We start from the raw sequence: 20,835 nt of genomic DNA on the forward strand, positions 1-20,835 counted from the left end.
AAAATTTATTTGCTTTGTAAACTTTTACTTAAACTCAAATAAAAAAAATTTCATATGTACACATTAATTTTCTGTCACAAATTTGTAACTCTGATAACAAGACTTCTGTTGGTGGTGGTCCTTCTCTTGGTGCCTTCGAATTGGAACAAACTCTTACCTGATTCTCCAGTGGATTTTCAGAGAAAACAAATCACACAGGAGGTGAATGTTCCCCTTTCTCCCATGGAGCAGGTGGAGAATTTGAACCTCTTGCTTTCGTGTTGGTAGCACAATTCCTTAGCACCAGGGAATCTGAGCTCTCTTCATAAAAAAAGAAGGAACAAGATAAGTTATCCTGAGAGAGCTCTGGAAGAGGTTCAACAAGTGCTATGAGGAAAAACAAAATTAGACTCTGAATGTCCAAGATGACATGAGAGCCACACATAAAATGCTTAACATCAGAAATTTTCTGCTTTCCCGGAATATTTAGAAAGATAAAACATCTATGAACAGCTATGAAAGAAATAACAAAGTAGAAAAATTTATTCAGGAAATGCTATGAATCTCATTATCAAAGCTCAGGATTTAATGTGAATAACAGTGTTGGAAGCTATGTGGAATTAAGTATAGCTTGTAACTGTTGAACATTGCTTCCATTAAAATAAAAGGGTTGGTTAAGAAGAAATGAAATTAATATACCTAAAGGCTCTATAAACAGTTAATTCACATTTATCTATGTAAAAATATATGCTGATGAAACAATATAAAATACATTCAGTCAAGTGAATTTTCTAGAAAGTGGATCGCTCTTTAGAGTACACACTCATTCATCTGTGTTAAGTTTACCATTTCAGCAAACTGTAAATGTAAGTGTTCTTCAGATAAAGAGTTGAGAAGAAAACCAAGTAAGATTCTGCCTGGTATCTCTCAGTCCTCTGCTCTGTACCTCCTTCAGATTCATAAGGTCTCAGAGAAACCAATGGCAGGAGAAAGATAGGAACACAGAACTTATAATTAAATATAAAGAGGTGGAACACTCTTTTTTCTTCTAAGACAAGAAAAAAAAAATGGTAGAAATCTCTCTGGAAACCAAAGAAACTGACAACTTCTAAAAAGTCCCTGAATTGACTTTCCATCCAATCTAACATTGTCCATATAATTATGTAGGCCCAAAATTTGATTTCCAACTGTTTTTTAAATTTATTTCTACACTAAAGCTAACATATTAACTGAAAAGAAGACCAATAGAGATATCTCGGTTGATTTCATAAACTCTCTTCAATAAACAGAATTTGCCCATCTTTTTGTCAATAGTGTCAAATATTGTTTATCCTTAGGGTTTCAGAGGAAAAATAGTTAAAATGGTGAACAAAACAATAGACTAAACTTATTTAAGAGACTTTGGAGATAAATATGAAATTATGGTAAATAGTTCAGTAAAAAAACATGAGTATAATATTCTGAAGATTTTCTATTTATTCACAATAAATGGTATTACTTATTTTAAAAAATGTAATCAAAAACTTCCTATGAAATAGTAATCATATAAAGAAAATGGAACATAAAAAAGCCAATTAATCTGAAATTTCCTATATTGTCAAAAACATGGAATAGTAAAGATATAATTTACAATGTTAAAAAGTGATCATATTTAATTGGTAGGATGATAAATGGACTCCTTTTTCATCATCTACTGCCATGTGTTTACAAAACCTTTACATATATATGCCTTACTTTGAAATGCTATTAACTCAAGAAAAAAACCTTCAAATAATACATCAGAGTACAAAAAAGTAATAATATCCAAAAGTTCAACATAAAACTCATATTCCAATAATGTGTGATATGTTCACAATTCATTTTTACACACTTTTTTCTTTATTATTATTAATTTTAATGAAAATTTACAGAGACTTTGGATTTCCATTCATTCATTGTTGCACTTTTCTCTCTGCCCATCCCTCACCCCCCTCCCCCCAGTTTGCTCTTCTCTTGAAAAGTAGAAAGTAAAGGAAACATTCTTTCATTGTTATACAATCCCTCCCCCCAAGTCCACTCCACTATGCAGCCTTCATTCTGGCCTCCTGTCATGACAAAAAAACCTAATCATATACACACTTTTTAATGAACCTTCTGTTCAGTAGATGTTTTACTGCTTCCTTCACATCCTTGTTTCGGAGGCTGTATATTAATGGATTCATCATGGGGGTTATCACCCCATAGAACATAGATACAAGCTTGTCTGTTGCATCCAAGTCATTTGAATTAAGTGTCTCTTTAGATTTGGGTTTCATGTACATGAAGAGAATGGTTCCATAGAATATAATCACCACTGTCAAATGGGCTGAACAAGTAGAGAAAGCTTTGCTTCTACCCTCAGAGGAGCGAATTCTGAGGATACTCGAAATGATTAATGAATATGAGATGACAATCAAGAGCAGTGGCATCAAAACAAACAAAAATGTGGTCACCAGCATAATGAACTCAATGTTATGGATGTCAGTACAGGCCAACTTCATGACAGCCAGGATTTCACAGGAGAAATGATTGATGATGTTATTCCTGCAGAAAGGCAATCGTGCCACAAACCCAGTTTGGACGGCAGAATTCGTAAACCCTATAAACCAAGACACAATTGCCATAGGCACGTAGGCATTCTTGCTCATAATGATGGGATATCTCAGAGGGTTACAGATGGCCACATAGCGGTCAAAGGCCATCATGCCCAAGAGCACACACTCTGTTGTTCCCATGGTCAGACCAAGGAACATCTGCAGTACACAAGCAGTGAAGGAAATGGTCTTTCTTTCTGAGAGGAAAGTCACCAGAATTTGGGGAATGGAGATAGTAGTGAAGCAGATATCCAGCAAAGAGAGGTTCCCAAGGAAAAAGTACATCGGTTTGTGAAGATGAGAATCCAAGATACTAATTAAAATAAGAGAGCTATTTCCCAGTAGGATGAACACATACATTATCAAGATGAGCACAAAGAAGAGTAGCTCAAGTCTTGGGTACCCAGAAAGTCCCTTCAGAAAGAATTCCACCAGAATGGTTTGGTTTTCCCACTTCATTTTACTGCTTCTCTTTTACCTAGATAGATAAAGACATTTGAAAAAAAATTAAACAATATTGTTTACACCAATTCACAAATGCAAAAAAAAAAGTCGAGTGTAATGATGAAAAAATAAGGAAGAGAAAAAAAGCAAAAGGAGGATATAAAATGGGATGAAAGTAAGCAGTGTAGGAAAGACCATTACATTGAACACTTGTGTAGAGTCAGGAAATGAGTAAATTTTCTTCTCTATTCATTATGTTTTCTGTCTTTCTCTCTGTGTGTCTGTCTGTCTGTGAGAGAGAATGTGTTCACATGCATTTTGAAGCTTCTTTTTCTTTATTACTATCCATTGGATTACCCTGATTCTGCCTGATAGGAGAGCCAAGTTGTCATTTCTTAGATAACTATGAGAACAGAATCAATGTTATAATTTTTAAAGGTAGGGAAACTTAGCTAACAGAATTTAAGTAAGTCTTACAATTTTAATTATTATGTAGCAAAACTTAGACTACAGTTTAGTCCACTTTCTATCATGTATACTTAACTGAGGTTTTTCTTACCACTACAAAAGCAATGGAAAATGGCTAAGTGATTTGCAGTTACCTTTGGTTTTTACAAATGTGTAGATTCATTTAACCAACATCAAAATTAGGATACATATTTCTTTCATATTCTCTAAAAAGTCCACTGTGCTATTCCATTTAAATCCTTGGTAATCACTGACATGTTTGTCTCTGCTTTTAGTTTTCATTTTCCTAGAACATCATTCATATAAACATCACGTTATAAAGTATATAATATATAGGGATTAACTCTAGCCTCTTTCATGTAATAGCAAATCTTTTCTAAGTTTTTGTTGTAATTACTTGCTCATTTTTACTGATTATATTGTTGTTGTGAAGTGCCATTGACTCAAGAATAACTCCTAGTGGCCTTGTGAACAGCAGCTCTGAACCCTGTTCTGTCCTGTGCCATCTTCATCATCTCAGACACGCCTGAGCCAGTTGTTTCAGTCACTGTGTCTTCCCTTCTTGCTGAGTCTCTTCCTGCCTTCCACTGACCTTTCTTAGTATGATCTCCCTTTTCAAGGACTAACTCCTTCTAACAACATGCCCAAAGTACACGAGACATGAAGTTTTGCCATTCTTGCCTTTAAGGAGGATGCCTGCTTGCACCATCTCCAAGACACATCTGTTTGTTCTTTTGGCAATCCATGAGATATTCTCTATTCTTCTCCAACATCAAAATTAATAGACATTGCTTTTTCTTCTGTCATCCTTATTCATTGTCCAGCTCTGAGATGCATACCGATTGACTCAAAAGACCATAGCCTAAATTAGTTGCACCATAGTCTTTAAACTGACGTCATTGTTCCTCTCCTTTGGAGAGGTCCTTAAGAGCAGACTTTCTCAATACAGTGTTTTTTTCTTTATTACTTGACTCTTAGTGCCAAGGGTCTTGATTATGGATCCATGTAAAATGAAGTAATTGACAATTTCAGTCTTTTCTCCATTTATCATGATTCTCCATGTCATCCCAGCAGTGAGGAATTTTGTGTTCTTGCTATTGAGATGTCACCCACATTGAAGGCAGTAGTCTTTTATCTTCTGTAGCAAGTATTCCAAGTCCTCATTTTCAGAGGGCAAGGTTGGATCATCTGCATAATGCAGTTTGTTGATACACTGAAGGCTTTGGCAAATAATTAGGCTAAAGGAATCAATGGGATACCAATTAACATATTTCAACTGACAGATGCAGCCTGGCTCTGTACCAGGAAATTAGGAAGACAGCTACCTGGCTAACCGACTCAAAGAAATTCATAATTGTCTATAATGCCAAGAAAAGTAATCCAACAGATTGTGAACATTATCAAACAATACTATTAGTATCACATGCAAGCAAAATACTGCTGAAGATCATCCAGAAAATGTCTAGTGCATTACATTGACAGAGAACTGCCAGAAAGTCAAAATGGGTTTAGAAGAGGCCATAGTAACAAGGATGTCATTCCTGATTTCAGATAGATCTTGGCAGAAAGTGGAGAAATGAGATTAATGTCTATCTGTATTGTATTGACTATACAAAGACATTTGACTGTGTGGGTCATAACAAACTATAGTTAATACTAAGAGAAATTGGAATCCCAGAACATTTACTCATGCCCCTGTACCTACACCAAGAAATTTTTATCTGAACAGAGCAAGGATATATTGTTGTTATTAAGTGCCATCAAGTCGTAGGCAACTCATAGTGACTCTATGAATGAAGTCCTCAACACTTGTGTGATTTTCATCTTTTCTCCAAGTTCATAGGGTTTCCAGAGGCAAGCTATTATGGAAGTGGATGCCACTCCTGCTTCCAAGCTTGAAAACAAGCTTAATTGGGGAGCTCTACCAAACACTGTCTGCCATGGGTAAACATTAACTCATTTGAAACATCAGTGTCACAGTGTTCAGCTTCACAGCAACCACAAGCTACCTCTGTACAGCAAGTGGACACACAAGGGCTACACGACCTAGAAGAATATTTGATCAAAAACAATGAAAAACAAGGCCTGAGGGCCGCAGATTAAAAGTCACCCACCTTTGGCTTGGTAGCATCACTTTCTGTCCGGCATCAGGATTGACGGAAGATCTATTAACAATCTGCGTTATGCAGATGACACAACCCTGCTTGCTGAAACTGAGGAGGACCTCATGCACTTGCTGCGAAGGGTCAAGGACTGCAGCCTTCAGTATGGACTAAGGCTCAATGTCAAGAAGACAAAGATTCTCGCCACTGGACCAATTAGCAGTGTCAGGATGGATGACGAAGAGATTGAGAGTGTTCACAGCTTCAGTTTGCTCGGCTCCACAGTCAACACTCTGGGTACCAGCAGTCAGGAAATCAAAAAGCGTATCGCAATGGGAAAGTCTGCTGTTAGGGACCTCTCAAAGGTATTCAGGAGTAACAGTGTCTCTCTGGAGACTAAGGTGCACCTGATACAGGCCATGGTATTTGCAATCGCTTGTTATGCATCAGAGAGTTGGACAATGACTAGGGAGGACAGAAGGAGAGTGGATGCTTTTGAGCTGTGGTGCTGGAGAAGGGTACTGAATGTACCATGGACTGCCAGGAAAACAAACAGATTCATCTTGGAGAGGATTAAACCAAGCTACTCCTTGGAGGCAAGGATTCTGGGGCTTCGTCTGACATACTTTGGACATGTTGCCAGGAGGGACGGGTCCTTGGAGAGGGACATCATGCTTGGGAGGGTGGAGGGACAGCGCAGGAGGGGAAGACCCTCTATGAGATGGATTGATTCGGTGACTGGGGTAATCGGGGTGGGTGTGTCAGAGGCGGTGCGGTTGGCGCAGGATAGAGCAGGGTTTAGGGCTGTTGTGCATAGGGTCGCTATGAGTCGGAAACGACTCGACGGCACATAACAACAACAACAACAGGCCAACTGATAACTCTCTATGTTGATGTTCTTGTTACGTGCCGTTGAGTTGCAGGTGAGTCTTAGCAACCCTATGAATAAAAGTCCTCAACACTTGTGTGACTTTCATCCTTTCTCCAGGTTCATAGTGTTCCTGGTTTAAAATCAAGAAACGTGTGTGCCAAGGTTTCAATTGGAATGCTGAACAAATAATTTGAGAAGCTGGACTCCGTAAATAAGAATGTGGTTTTATAATAGGAAGAAGATTGGTTAATTTTTTTTTTTTACTAGGTAGTACTGTATTGTGTTGCTAGTTTGAAGGATGCTTTGGGTTGTCATTTTGAGCAAAATATGAATTAAGATAGTTTATATTGTTTGTGTTCAATTTTTATTTATCTAGGCTAAATGTCCAATTGCAAGACAATGGATAATATTTAAGGTGTGCATTCTTATATTTATTAAAAAAAAACAGTCAATACACAATTTTCCCAACTGGTTGTATCATATTTCTATTTTACTATTGATGTATAAAATATATCTAGTTGTTTCATATCCTTGTTAGTTAGAAGGATTGACTTTTTTACACATTATAAAAGCTAGTAGTAATATTTCATCATGTTAAGTTTGTATTTTTCTAAAGTCTACTGATGCAGAACATATCTGCATGTGTTTTGTTTGACTTTATTATATTTTATTTGGTGAATTGCTAATAATTTACATTTGGAGGTTTGTGCTTTTTTTAATGTGTTGTTTGTTTTCTTATTTCTGACTTTTGTGACTATATACTCTTAGTATGAATCCTTTCATATATACTATATGCATATCTCTTTCTCTTCCTGTGTTTTTCTGGTCTTATTATTGTAATGCAAACAACTTCTAATTATCCTTTAAGAAATATTCTAAGGGAAACTAAGCGGATCCCAAAGAAAGCCTGTGACTAAAGAGACATTTTTCAATAGACAGGCCTCTGATGGCTCTGAAAAATATCCACTACTGTCAAACACAAGAAAAAACTGGGATTTTTGTGTTTTCAAAGACCTCATCTCAAGATCAACTCTATTCAAATTCTATTTTAGAATTGAGAACCCAAAAGAGAAATCCACCCACATATGGACAAGTAATTTTAAACAAGAATATGGAATCCCTTAAATGAGGAAAAGACAACTTTTTGACAAATGGTGCTAGCAAGACTGAGTATCTACTTGCAGAAAATAGAAATAAGATGGACACCTCACACCATACACAAAAACTAATTTAAGGAACCAGGGGTAAAACTTTAAACTATAAAGAACATCAAAAAGAAAATAAAAACAAATTTAGTAACCCTAATGGTGGAGCTCCCAGATTAAAAAGGGCGTGAGAGCAGGAATGGCATCCATTTCTGAAATAGTTTGCTTCCAGAAACTCTAGTAACTTAGAAAAATGATAAAAGTCATACAAGTGTTCATGTCTTTGGTTCAGAGGGTCGCTATGAGTTGTTTACGACTCAATGGCTATTAACAACAACAACAATCTATTGCAAGGAATTGCACTGCCAATACAAAGTATGTCCATGAAAGAAAGACAGGCAATCTCTCCTCCCTTGCCATTTACTGCTACTGAAAAATCCACTGGAGGGCTAGCTATGGGTTAATTAAGACTGGATGGTACACAACACAGCAATCTATGGTGAGAGAACTCTGGTGGCCTACAGGTAAGAAGCTGCAGGGCAATCCCAAAAGCACACAGTTTGAATTTTTGAGTTACACCACTGAAGAAGGCTGGGCAATCTCCTGTGTGTTTCACTGCATCTGAAAACCCACTGGAAGCTCAGCTACATACAAGTCAGTATCAACTAGATGGCATACAACAACCACAGCAATCCATGGCATAAATACTCTAAGTTATTGCTGTCCAGTCAGAATCAACTCATAGCTGACCCGCCAGTGGATTTCCACCCGTTTTCTCCCAACTGCCAGAGGAGAACATCTTTGGGTTAGAATCACAACTGGCAATTGATCATATCACCAAAACTTCTTATGGCATAAGTAGAACAGCAAATATAAGGAAGATTGTACAATCAGGAGAGACTACCTTAGATAAATTAGAGCTTCTCAAAAAGTAAATCCTTATGTGCATCCAAAAAATGTCAAGAGTAAATACAGAACCTATTGGAAAAAAATAGCAACAACTTATTTCTCAAAAGACTCATCTAAAATGTTTAGAAAATGTCAATATTCTCCCATGCAATTTACAGCCTCTGAAAACCCACTGGAGGATCAGTTATGAATCAGCTATGATTCAGTGGCAATGAGCTTGACTGTGAATAGCTAATAATCTCAAGAGTTTCTTAATGGGTTTGTTGGCCATCTTTATGTCTTTGGTGGAAAGTCTTTTCATACATTTTGTTCATTTTTAAATTGATATTGATTTTCAGCAAATCAACAAAAATAAGACACCTCAATGTATAGAATCATTCCTTGCTATAGAATCTGAGACGATTCTTAACTGACCCTCTAGTGAGTTTTCAGAAGGAGCTTGTCAATTACATGGGAGGAAACTACTCGGCATTCTCCTGTTTGGTCACTGGTGGAGTCAAACTGTCTGCTTCAGGTTAAGCAGGAAAAGGCCCGAACTATGCCATCAGAGTTCTCTATCTGCTGTTGTTGTTGTTATTGTGAACTATCAAGTAGGGACAGTGTGCGGTATGGGTCTTATTTCCACTTTCAGAGGTATTAAACCGCACAGGAAGAGATCCCCCCACTTTTCTGAGCAGAACAGTAAATTTGAACTTTGTGCCTTTGTGATGGCAGCATAACTCCTTACCACTAGTGCAGATGCAAATCAAAACAACAATAGGACATCAACTTACCCAAGCACAACACCAAAGTTCACTAAGATAGTGAAAAAAACAAACGTTGGCAAGAGCATTGATGTTGTTGTTGTTGTTGTTGTTGTTGTTGTTGTTGTTATGTGCCGTCGAGTCGCTTGCGACTCATAGCGACCCTATGTACAACAGCCCTAAACTCCGCTCTGTCCTGTGCCAATCGCACTGTCTCTGACACTTCCATCCGGATTACGCCAGTCACTGAATCAATCCACCTCATAGAGGTCCTTCCCCTCCTGCGCCGTCCCTCCACCCTCCCAAGCATGATGTCCCTCTCCAAGGACCGGTCTCTCCTCACAACATGTCCAAAGTAAGTTAGACGGAGCCTCAGAATCCTTGCCTCCAAGGAGCCACCCGGTTTAACCCTTATCATACTGCTAGACAGAGTTTAAAATAGCAAAGACACACGGAAAGCAGTTTGTTTTCCTAAAAAGTTGAAAATAGAAATATCATTTCATAAAAGTATTCCAGTAGCAGGTAGATATTCTTAAAGAGAGGGAGATGGAAATGGAAGGATCTGGGTAAAAAGGGTAATGATGGGCAAGGTCCAGTGGTGATTCATTGTATAAAACATAAAGCATGAGAATGGTTGTATGAAACACAACATGAATGAAGACTAGTGTGAAACGCAATGTATATGAACTTTGTAAACAAACCACTAAAAGGGGGAGGGGAAGAAAATAATCCTACTAGGTAAATGAAAAAGTTTATTGGAAACTGAAAAAAAAAGACATTAAGACAGAAACATATATACACATCCATGCTTATTGCATGTTTGTTATTAATAATAGCAAAGAGATGTTTCTGTAAAGAGAAACAATTGTAAGGTCAATCAATGAAATAATGAGTAGAGCAACTACAGTGCATTCATACTATGGCGTACTATTGAAGCTTTGTGAAAATGAGGAGTTCAGTAAGCACTACATGCCACAAAGAAATCGAAAAATCGCTGTGCTGAGTGAAATCAATTAATCACGAGAGGATAAATGCATAAGACCACTGTCTTGAAGAAGTAGGGAAATGTTTACCTAGAGAGAGACTCCTTCTATTGTGTTTACAAGTGAGGTGAAGGAGAGAGAAACAAGTAGAAAAGTAATGAATGGATAATATTTATAATTATTTACTGGAGAAGGGAAAGATAATATGGAATGAATGGATTATCAGACAATTTTTCATATTGTAATTAATATTATGGAGCAAAATGTGCATGATTGATTAATTGAAAAAAATTCTTACTGTTACGCAGCGTGTTGCATGCTGTCAACTTGGAATCAACCCATAGCTTATCCTTCAGCAGGTTTTCAGTCTATAAATCCATGAGTGGTGGTGGTGGTGGTTGTGTACCTCCAAGTTGGAACTGACCCATAGCTGACCCTCCAGCAGGTTTTCAGAGGCAGTTAAGCACAAAAGAGCAGATTGCTCCCGTGGAGCAGCTGGTGGATTCGAACTGTGTGCCTTTGGGATTACAGCGCAGGGTTTTTTTCAATAGGCCTTCAGAGCTCCCTAAATCACAAAAATGTTTTAAGCTCACAATAACAAAAAAGAAAACCTTAGACCATGTCATTCAGTCTTCTCTCCAGAATATTCCCTTCCAAACACACAGATATTATCAGTAAACTTTTCATCTGTGAACATATGATACATTCACAGAATATATGAAAACCACCTCAATTCAATCACTGAACATGTTAAATATGTAAAAAAATTGCCTTTGTCTAAGAAATTTGGCCCAAATTGAAAGTCTGAGTTGCATCTTTTAGACAATTCTGTTCAATCACCAAGCCCCCAGATCTGCCTTTGGTCAAATAAGAATACCTTTTATTCTCCCCTATTTGACTTTATTTCCATAAATTCCACTATTTTAACTTTGAGAAGATACTACCCTTTAAAAAGTACATTTGCTCTGTATTCTATGTTCACTTTTTCATTGCTACCTTTAAAAAGAGTCAAGTCCCAAACATTAGATTAACAATGGATATAAAGAAATAGTCAAGATCACTATAAAAACTATTATTCATACTATTGCCACCATTAACTACATTAACCTTGCTCTGTCTAGTGGATAGAATAAAAATGAAATCTTAACTTTTTCAATTACTAGCTACCTGAGTTTGGGAAATTCATTTCACTTCCCTGAGTGTCAGTTCCTTCATCTATGCCATGGAGATGTTAATACCTTTATCATGGACTTCTTGGGAGAAAAAGTAAAGTAATATGTGTAAAGCCCCTAACATTAAGCAGCATTACATAATTTTCCTTCATCTTAACTGATTGAGTGAGCTTTTGTTTCTCTCAAGGTTCTTTCATTCCTAATACAAATACCACCTTCTCTCAAGAGTACCTTTAAATTTCATGTATAACACCCGTTCAGGTATCAAGCTCGTTCTTTTCCAACAATGTCCATTATTTTCCATCACATTCATGACATGCCACAAAAGCATATTTATCAAGTTACACTCATTTGGTAGTGAATAATTTACCATCAAATGAAAAAACTTGTGGAATAAAAATAAAAGAACTCCCAAGTTGATTTTTTAAAATTACTACATTTTACTCTTCAAAAATTTTAAACGCACTGATTTCACAAATTCCACATCTCAAGCTATCATACTGCATTGCCAACAAGAAAAAAAATGGAAACGTTTCCTAAAGTACCCACATAATACTAACTATAAGATACATAATTAATAAATAACACATTAATCCTATTTTCTTTTTTTTTCCCATGAACCCCAAAACGTATTTTAGAAAATAACCAAGAAGATTTCCCAAATAACAATTCCAATGAAGGGCTAAAAAACAATGCCTAGAAAATTGTCAATTCATGGTTAGTATTAAACAAGCACAGTGTAAGCTTAACCCAACAGAATTGACTTGGTTATGAGGTAAATTCAGGACCAAAACGTCAATGAAAGTGACCTGTTTTTACAATCTGTATTGGGTACACATTCTGCTATTGCACAGCAATCTCATTTGGCCAATGGGAAATGACACCATTTGACATGTAGGCACTTGTGATGTACTCAGGAATATGAAATTATGTTCTAATTAAACAAACATATCTTCACTCCAAGTAAGAGAATTCTGTATTTAAACAGTCATTCTTTATGGATGTTCAAATTACTTAGCACTTACAACTTTTTAAAATTTCTTCTCTAATATCTCATTTTATCCAATATATTACTCTTCAATTTTTTTCTGTGCCTTATAGACTCACTTTCATCTAATAATCCCATACCTGTAATTTTCAGTTTATTTCTTAAATCTGTTTCACCCTTCACACATGTTCATAAATTACCTCTAAATGGAAATTTTCCACACCTTCTGGGTTACAACAAATTTCTGCCCTCCCCCCTTGGTCTTCTCTTTACAATTTCTCTACAGTTTGGCCCACTTTAGCCATGACCTCCTGAAGAAAGAATTAGTATTATTGACCCATGATGTTACAGACTTACTGTCTGGATAATATTGATGTCAAAGGCACCATTTCAAAATGGCTCTAAAACTGTTTTTAAACAGACAAATGCTATTTAAAAGGATTGTGTTTTGGTTCTGCTAATTCCGAAGTCAGAGGTGAAGGAACACTGGGCAATTAAGTGGGAAAATATGGCAGCTTTCATTTGCCCTGGAAGCCTAGATGGGAGAAATCAAATTGTTAAGGACCAAGAGATTCTTTAAAGAGTCTTCTCCAGGTTCAGGAAGGCAATTTAAATATTTCTTGCTTTCAGGGACTTCTGCAAATTTCTCAGTCATAACTTTTAATTGCTTCATAGGAAGATGTGTAGAACTTTTGGAAACTTCAAAAGTTATGCCCTAGAGACTTAATTATATTAGACTCAACACTCTAGTTCATACGACCAAGCAGTAGTCTTAGGGGCATGAATCATTAGTTAAAATGAATTCTAGTGGTTTTCTCCAGACATTTCTTCATCTAACCACATCATATTGATGATATTGTAAAAGGAACTCATAACAATAATAAAAATGAAAACTACTTCCAAAGTTTCAGGCATTGTTACAGTTTTTAATATTCATTGAATTTACATTTGTTAAATTAATGAATGAAAAGAGAGTTTTATTGTATAAATAATCTAAAATCTATTTGATTGGTTCTGAAATCTGTAACTTACATGTGCCTGTGTAAATGTGAATGTTATTCATAAATTCATAAGAAATTATGAAATTTTACAATAAAAATCAGGAAATATTTCAAGATACTTCAAATATGTGATTCCTTAACATTAAAAATGTTTTTCATCTTTTTCTATAGACATTATCAATTATATATGTACTAATCACATTAAAATTTTTTTAAATAAAATATTAGACAACATAAAAACCTTTGGCTATATAAATTTAGTTTAAAAATTAAAAACCTGCTTGTTCACAATAGCAAAGAGCTGCAAACAATCCAAGTGCCCATCAACAAATGAATGGATAGAGAAACTCTGGTATATTCACACAATGGAATACTATGCAGTGTTGAAAAACAAAGAAGTCAAGAAATATTGTGCAAAATGGATGACCTGGAGGACATTATGCTGAGTGAAATATCTCTGTCACAAAAGGACAAATATTGCATAGGGTCACTGTTGTAAAATAGGACTAACATCGGGGTTGAGGGAAGACAGAGAAGGAGGGGAGGAATGATGTATACTGCATTTAAACAGATGATGGAGAGAACTGTTTAAAAGGGATATATGATTGGGTATTATTGTCATGATAGGAGTCCAGAATGAAGGCAGCACAGTAGAGTGTACTTGGGAGGAAGGAATTGCATTAATAATGAGAGAGTTCTTCTTTTACTTTTCAAGGAGAAGAGTGAGTTGGGGGGGAGGGGAAGGGAGAAAAGTGCAACAACGAATGATTGGAAACCCTAAGTCTTTGTAAACTTTCATTTAAATTAATTTTAAAAAAAGAAAACATTAAAAACCTACATGCTTATTTGTAATTCCATACTACTCTATATTGTGACATTTCTAAAGAATTTACATAAGCATATTCAAATATGCTGTCAAGAAACTCTCTCTTTCAAGTACTAGATAGCAACCACATCACTTGAAAGCTTCAGTACCTCTCCTGACATTTCTTTTGCTCTTTGCTTTTTCATTCTTTCTAGTGATCTTTTTCAGCCTCTGTAAATGATGTTCTTCATGTAATCTTACAACATGTTAGATCTTCATCTATTAGTGTTCAATACAAAAAGGTGGATTGGTGGCCAATTGTGCTGCCAATACAAATGGAGTTCAGATTTCCCAGCTACTCCATTGAAGAAAGATTTGCAGTCTCTTCCCATGTGGCTTACTGCTTCTGAAAACCCACTGGAAGATCAGCTATGAGTCAGTTCGACTACACGGTACATAAAAACAGCAACATTATTATTTAGATGGCTACTAAATTCTTATGGAATATTCTGAAGGTTGTTCTTGGGCTGTCTTCCAGCACCATATCAGATAATATATTACTCATAGATTGACTCATTTTTTCTGAAATAGATCACACTATCTTCTTCCTTTGTCTTAGTCTGGAAATTCTGCTAGAACTTGCTGGTTTTGGAATACTAGTAGCATAGATTCCAGAATCTCAACAATATACAAGGCCCCACAGTATGACAAACCGGAAATAAGAGGTAGATTAATATTTGATGAATTCTTTTTAATTACTAACAGCTATCTTTATGACTTTTTATAATAAAGATCCATTTTCATTTAAATCAGTAGACAAAGTTGTTAATGATAACAATTATTATTAATCTTGTGGTGAAAATTCATTTAAAATAACCTAATTAAGAACAGATATAAAATTACAAAAGACAGGAAACATAACACTTACTTTCTAATCTCAACTTGGCTTACTTGAAGATAATTTATTGCAATTCTATTAGAGAACTCATTGGTGGCTAGTAATGAAATGAATATTAAAATTATTAACAAGGTAATTGTTCATTAGTGGCTAGCATCAAAATTAGTATATAAAACCACATTTCATATGGTAAATTTAATAACACTGCTGTTTGTGTAATTTAAAAATCAGAAACAACTCCAAATATCCATTTCACTAGATTGACAATGTAAACACTGCTATCCATGAAACAAATGCTACACATCCTTTAAGGAGATGTTACCAGTTCATGTGCAGTACTATTAACAGGAAGGTTAGAGGTATGATTTCAACCATACCTATCAGAGAAGGAAGGTTTCATAATCAATTTTTGTAAAAGCCATTGAAAACCCTTGTAGAACACAGTTCAGCTTGGACACATATAAGGTTGCTCAGAATTGAAGTTTATTCAAGAGCCAATTGGTAATTAGCATGCATACAAACATTTTGAAAAGAAAACAGTGTGTTTTGAGTAAAAGAAGTCAACAGCCAGAAAAGTACACTGAACATAAATACTTTCAAAATTCTAACTCACTGCAATTGAGTGGATTCCAACTCATTGCTGACCTTCTGTCGGTTCCCAAACTGTAAATTGTAAGGGGAGGAGATTGCTCATCTTTCTTCTCGGAACTACTGGTGGATTTGAAACGTCATCGACAGGAAGCATTTGGGTTAGCAGCACAACTAGCTAACTAACTAACCAGAGCTCCACATGTGGTATTTTGAATATTCTAAAATATAAAACAGCATATATACATATACGTACACACACACTGAAAGCAAATTACATATATTTGCCAAATGTTAACTATCATATACAAATTATGTAAAATGCATATGAAAATGTAAAACACACTGATTATCCTCTAGCTGGAACCAAATAATATCTGATCTTCCATAGGATTTCAAAAGCTGTCAATCAAATATGAGGAGTAATTGGTAGATTTGAACCACCAGACTTTGGGTCAGTAGCATAACTCTTTTTCCACTGAAATACTAGAGCTCCCCTATGAAAGAATAAGCATAAATAAATTTCTGGATTTCTGGTTTTTATATATTTAGTACTTGAATGGTTTACAATTAATCTTATTACTTAGGAAATAGAGATAAATAAATAATTTTTAAATATATATGTAATTTATGTATACATAATATACACATGTAGCTGTGTATAAACTATCATCCAAAATGAAGAACATTTTGTGGAGATATCAAGTAATCAAATAGTGAAAATAAAAATAACAATACTGGTAAAAGTTAGATATCAGACAAAGTTGTAATATGGTTGAATCTGTTCTATGATATTATTTTAAAATATTAAAGAATAAAATAACAAGTATAGGCCAGGTAAAAATACAAAGAAGTCCAAGACTGATGAGATAGCAAGAGTGATGGTTTTGTATCTGTGATTTCCCAAAGGATCTATCATGTGCTCAAAAATAAGTACACTCATATTCCATTTCAAAGTCCCATGCCTCCTAGGAATTACTTGCCAATCCAAAGCATCACCCCAGATTTACAAAGAGAAGCTAAGGAAGTGCAAGAGGAAGTACAAAACAAAAGGGCATTGATGCTGGGAGCAGTTACAGCAGCAGAACTAAGCTGGCTTTCCCAAATTCTCCTTTTTAAACAAAGAATTAAAGCTTACAAGCTTTTTGAAAGAAAATTCTTCCTTATGCATTTCATGAATAATTCTGTCCAGCATCAATCACTTCTTTTACTCACTTGAATAAACAGTTCTCTGGGGAGGGGGGGACTAAAAAAACTTATGCAAGTGTTATAACATAGAAACAAACATCGTTTGCAAAATGTCATGTCTATATTTTATTTCTTCAACTTGGCTCCAAGTTACATGTCTTTCTCTCCATAAAATACCCTGAATCGTGTCTGTATACTTCATAGCTAGCACAGGGCTCAGTATTCAGTAAATATTCTATAGATATTTTTTGAATGAATGAATTAATTAATTAATCCAACAATCAATCAATCAATCAGTCCAGAACTAAATAATGCTAAAAATCCTCTGAAGATGCCAATTCACGGAACTTCATTTCATGATATCTAACTATACTTGTTGGAAGTATCGCTTTCAAGTGCTGAAGAACAAGAATATTCAGACTAAGGTGTTCCTGATTTTCAGTTGTTTTGTATACAGCCAAAAGTTGAATAATGGATAAGATAAACCAAAGAAAAATCATTGCCTTTGAGAGTGGCATTGATAAAGTATACTGAATATAGCATGGACTGCCAAAAAACAAATATGTTTGTTTTGCAGAAAGTACAACCTAGGTGCTCCCTATCAGCAAGGACGGTGACACTTTGTTTCGCTTTGGTCATGTTGTCAGCAGGGGAAAATCACTGTATGAAGATGAAATGCTAGGGAAATAGAGGGCCAGCAAGAGAGAGGAAGACCCTCAATGAGACTGACTGATACAGTGACTACCATAATGAACTTGATCATGACAAAGATCATGTGGATGATTCAGAATAGGGTTACAGTGAGCTTAAGTCAACTCAATAGTACTTAAGGATCACAACCCTACTAAGGAAGCAATTCTTACAAAAAGAATTAAAAATACAATTTTAGGTAGAAATTTGGCTATAACATTCATTACATAATTTCAAGTGCAAAATAAGCACACTAAATGTACATCTTTTTGTAAAGTAAGTGGTCACTGAAACAAGGAATATCTTTCTACTTTACTCTTTTCTAATAGAATATATTCTGAGAGATCAGTGCAACTTTCATTTCCATCCACTCATTCACTCATCAGATTTCCTGTAAGTAATTAGTTGAATTTAAGATTTTATTTCATTTTTACCAATTGTAATCACTAATATTATGAGTACATAACAAAGCACATCGGGAGTTTGAAGACAGTTTTCTAAGGACCTGTTTTCGTTTGTCTCTCAGAAGGGGCTGAACAATTGAAAACATTTGTCTTTCATTGTATTTCATAATTTTACATAATTTTACACTGTTCAAAAGCAATAGTGTTAGATGTGATCGTGATAACAAACTTACAGGAGCAACATGTTATATAATAAAAAGAAAGAAAATAGCTCAGGCAAACCAGCGAATGCATGTGTGTTTCTCAACCCTGGTAATCTGTATGTTTTAGCAACCTCAGCTATAAAATAGTGATACCTTATTAACTGCCTCACAGGATTTTGAGATAATATATGTTAATCGGCACAGGGTCCAAAAAGTGGGCATAATTTTATCCTATGAGATTTTAGAAGTCTTTGTGAACCATAAAAAGTTAAACATAATCTCATTTAGACTTTGTAGTGATAGTTGCTGTTGCTGATTGCCTTCGAGTCAAGCACAACTCGTAGCGACCCCATGAACAAAAGGCCTGAAGCTCCTCTACAACTATCGACATTTATCCAAGTTCACAGAGTTTCTGGAGGCATGTTATTTAGGGAGTAGATAAAATATACTAAGAAAGGGTAAAAAAATTTCATCAATTTCTAAAAATAAATATCATTTCTGTATTGTCACAGTCTCCTGGGTTTTAATTACAGTTTCAACTTGTTTGTGATTTGAATTAAATAGAATGGCATTGACTTGTATATCTGGAGCTAGATCTCAGATAGAGATATCTTAGATATATAGGTAGGTAAGTAGATAGGTAGATGTTAGAGCTATCTTAGATCTGGAGGCTCAGAGTAAAAAATTACAAGCTTCTTTAAGGGAAAGAGCTTTCCTAATCTCCAGATTTTCTAATGTTTTCTGCACTGGTATATGGATCTCTCCAGTGTCTCCCCTTGTGGGACTCCGTGTTTGTTCTCTACTTTTTAAACTTTAATTCAGAATGGAAAAGGATTCATTTGCCACAGTATGTGAGGCTGACACAGGGTAGGATAGGACATGGTTCAGCTCTGACATCGGGTCGCTATATATTGTACTCAACTTGACGGCCCATAATAACAACAATAATACTACAGTATAACTTCATTAACTTAATTGACAATATCTTGAAAGACAGAATTATTTTCCAAATAAAGTCACATTCGTAGTGACAAGGATTAGTATTTCAACAAGGTCACATTTTTGAGAGAGGAAACAGTTCAATTCATTGTGTTTGTCTCCAATTACACTTTGTTTCATAAAATTTTTCCATTCTCGTGATTTTAAATGTATATTCCTCATGTGCCCATGTTTTATTCTAGGTGGGGTAAAGTAGGAATAGAGATTTTCCCATCTTGTAGTGTTCTGAGTTTCCCCCCTCACAAAACTGGTTGAACTCTAATAATCTTCCGAGATAACGTATCTTATGCTTAGTCTTTTATAAAATGTGTAAATTTGTGATAGAAAATTAATGTAAACATGTCAAATTTATTGTGGCTTAAGTGGTAGTTGACAAAGCAATTCTGTTTTCCAGTCAGACATTCCTACACCTTTTGCTTTATAGCATTAGTAGTCATTTCCACAACGTAACTGCTATTCTCACTTGCATCCTGTAATTCTCTTTCCATTAATCCTTCTGTCTTGCTTTTCCCCTGAGGTCAGACATTTTATACTTTCTTGGAATATTTAGAAGAACAAAACACCCATGGACAAGTATGTGAGAAATAATAGGATAATAAAACAAATTTGTTTTCAACATTATGAAGATCAGATGATCATCAAAGTTCAAATCTTTTTACCACAAAATTTAATTTGTGAATAACTATGGCAGAGCTAGATAGAATTAAGTATAGTTTGGAACTGTTGAATATTCCTGACACTAAAATTTAAAATCAACTAAATTGAGAAAAACCTTAAATGAGGTGGATTGACACAGTGACTGTGGAAATGGAGTCAGGTGTGTCAACTGTGAAATTGGCTCAGTATAGGGTAAAGGTCAGAGCAATTATCATAGGATCTCTATGAGTCATAGTCTACTCAATGACACATTACAAAAATAACAAAAAATTGAGAAAGGTTAAATGAGGAAATAAATATACCTAAAGACTCTATAAACAGTTAACTCATAATTTTCTATTCTATTCATAATTAATTCTGCTAAGATTAGTAGCAGACCAGTTACAAGAGCTACAAATGGAATCAGTAGAGTCCTAAATGTTTGATTTGCTGTTTAAGTCCATGATTTTGGGTATCAACAGTCCCGCCTTCATTCAGTTCCCCAATCCTATGTCCCTTGGGTTCAATGGTTCACTGAAGGTCTTCTAGAGACTTAGACCAAACAAGGGAATAACTCATAACTGTAGGTGATACAGGTTGGTGCTGCAGAGACTGGTGAGGGGTGCAGCCCAATGCTGTGTCCAAGTGTCCCAGGACAGTGGGCACCCTAAAAAGACAGCTAGCTTGGAGCTCCCATGAATTTATATTATATAAGCCTCTTATAAGGTGGGGGCTTGTATCCCACTCTAATCTTATCTCCTTAATATGATAAATACTTCAGCACAAAGTAGTTAATCAAGAGAGCTCTGGTGGCCTAGTGGCAAGAAGCTGCACTGCAATCCCAGAAGAGCATGGTTTGAATCCACCAGATTCTCTGCTGGAGAAGGAGGTATAATCTCCTCCTGTACCAATCAGCTCTGATTTGATGGTACACACACACAAAAATAATAAAATAAAATTTTAAAAAATTAAAATAGTTAATCAATAAGCAGGAAAGACACTTTTAA

The 20,835-nt window shown here is 35.4% G+C and overlaps 1 protein-coding gene across 1 annotated transcript; it reads right to left on the reverse strand.

Moving 5' to 3' along the window:
* Positions 1–2,081: 2,081 nt before the first annotated feature.
* LOC102876710 (olfactory receptor 13C9-like) lies at positions 2,082–3,050 on the reverse strand. The gene has a single exon (XM_006886981.1). It carries the CDS (start codon positions 3,048–3,050, stop codon positions 2,082–2,084), a length of 969 nt encoding a protein of 322 aa, XP_006887043.1.
* Between the last annotated feature and the right edge of the window lie 17,785 nt (positions 3,051–20,835).

This window comes from Elephantulus edwardii, unplaced genomic scaffold, assembly GCF_000299155.1.
Source record: "Elephantulus edwardii isolate Elephantulus edwardi_28Jun2011 unplaced genomic scaffold, EleEdw1.0 scaffold00052, whole genome shotgun sequence".
Lineage (NCBI taxonomy): Eukaryota > Metazoa > Chordata > Mammalia > Macroscelidea > Macroscelididae > Elephantulus > Elephantulus edwardii.

Bases quoted from the DNA above. Each gene is read 5' to 3' on its own strand.
- LOC102876710 (XM_006886981.1), bottom strand. From the start codon at position 3,050: ATGAAGTGGGAAAACCAAACCATTCTGGTGGAATTCTTTCTGAAGGGA.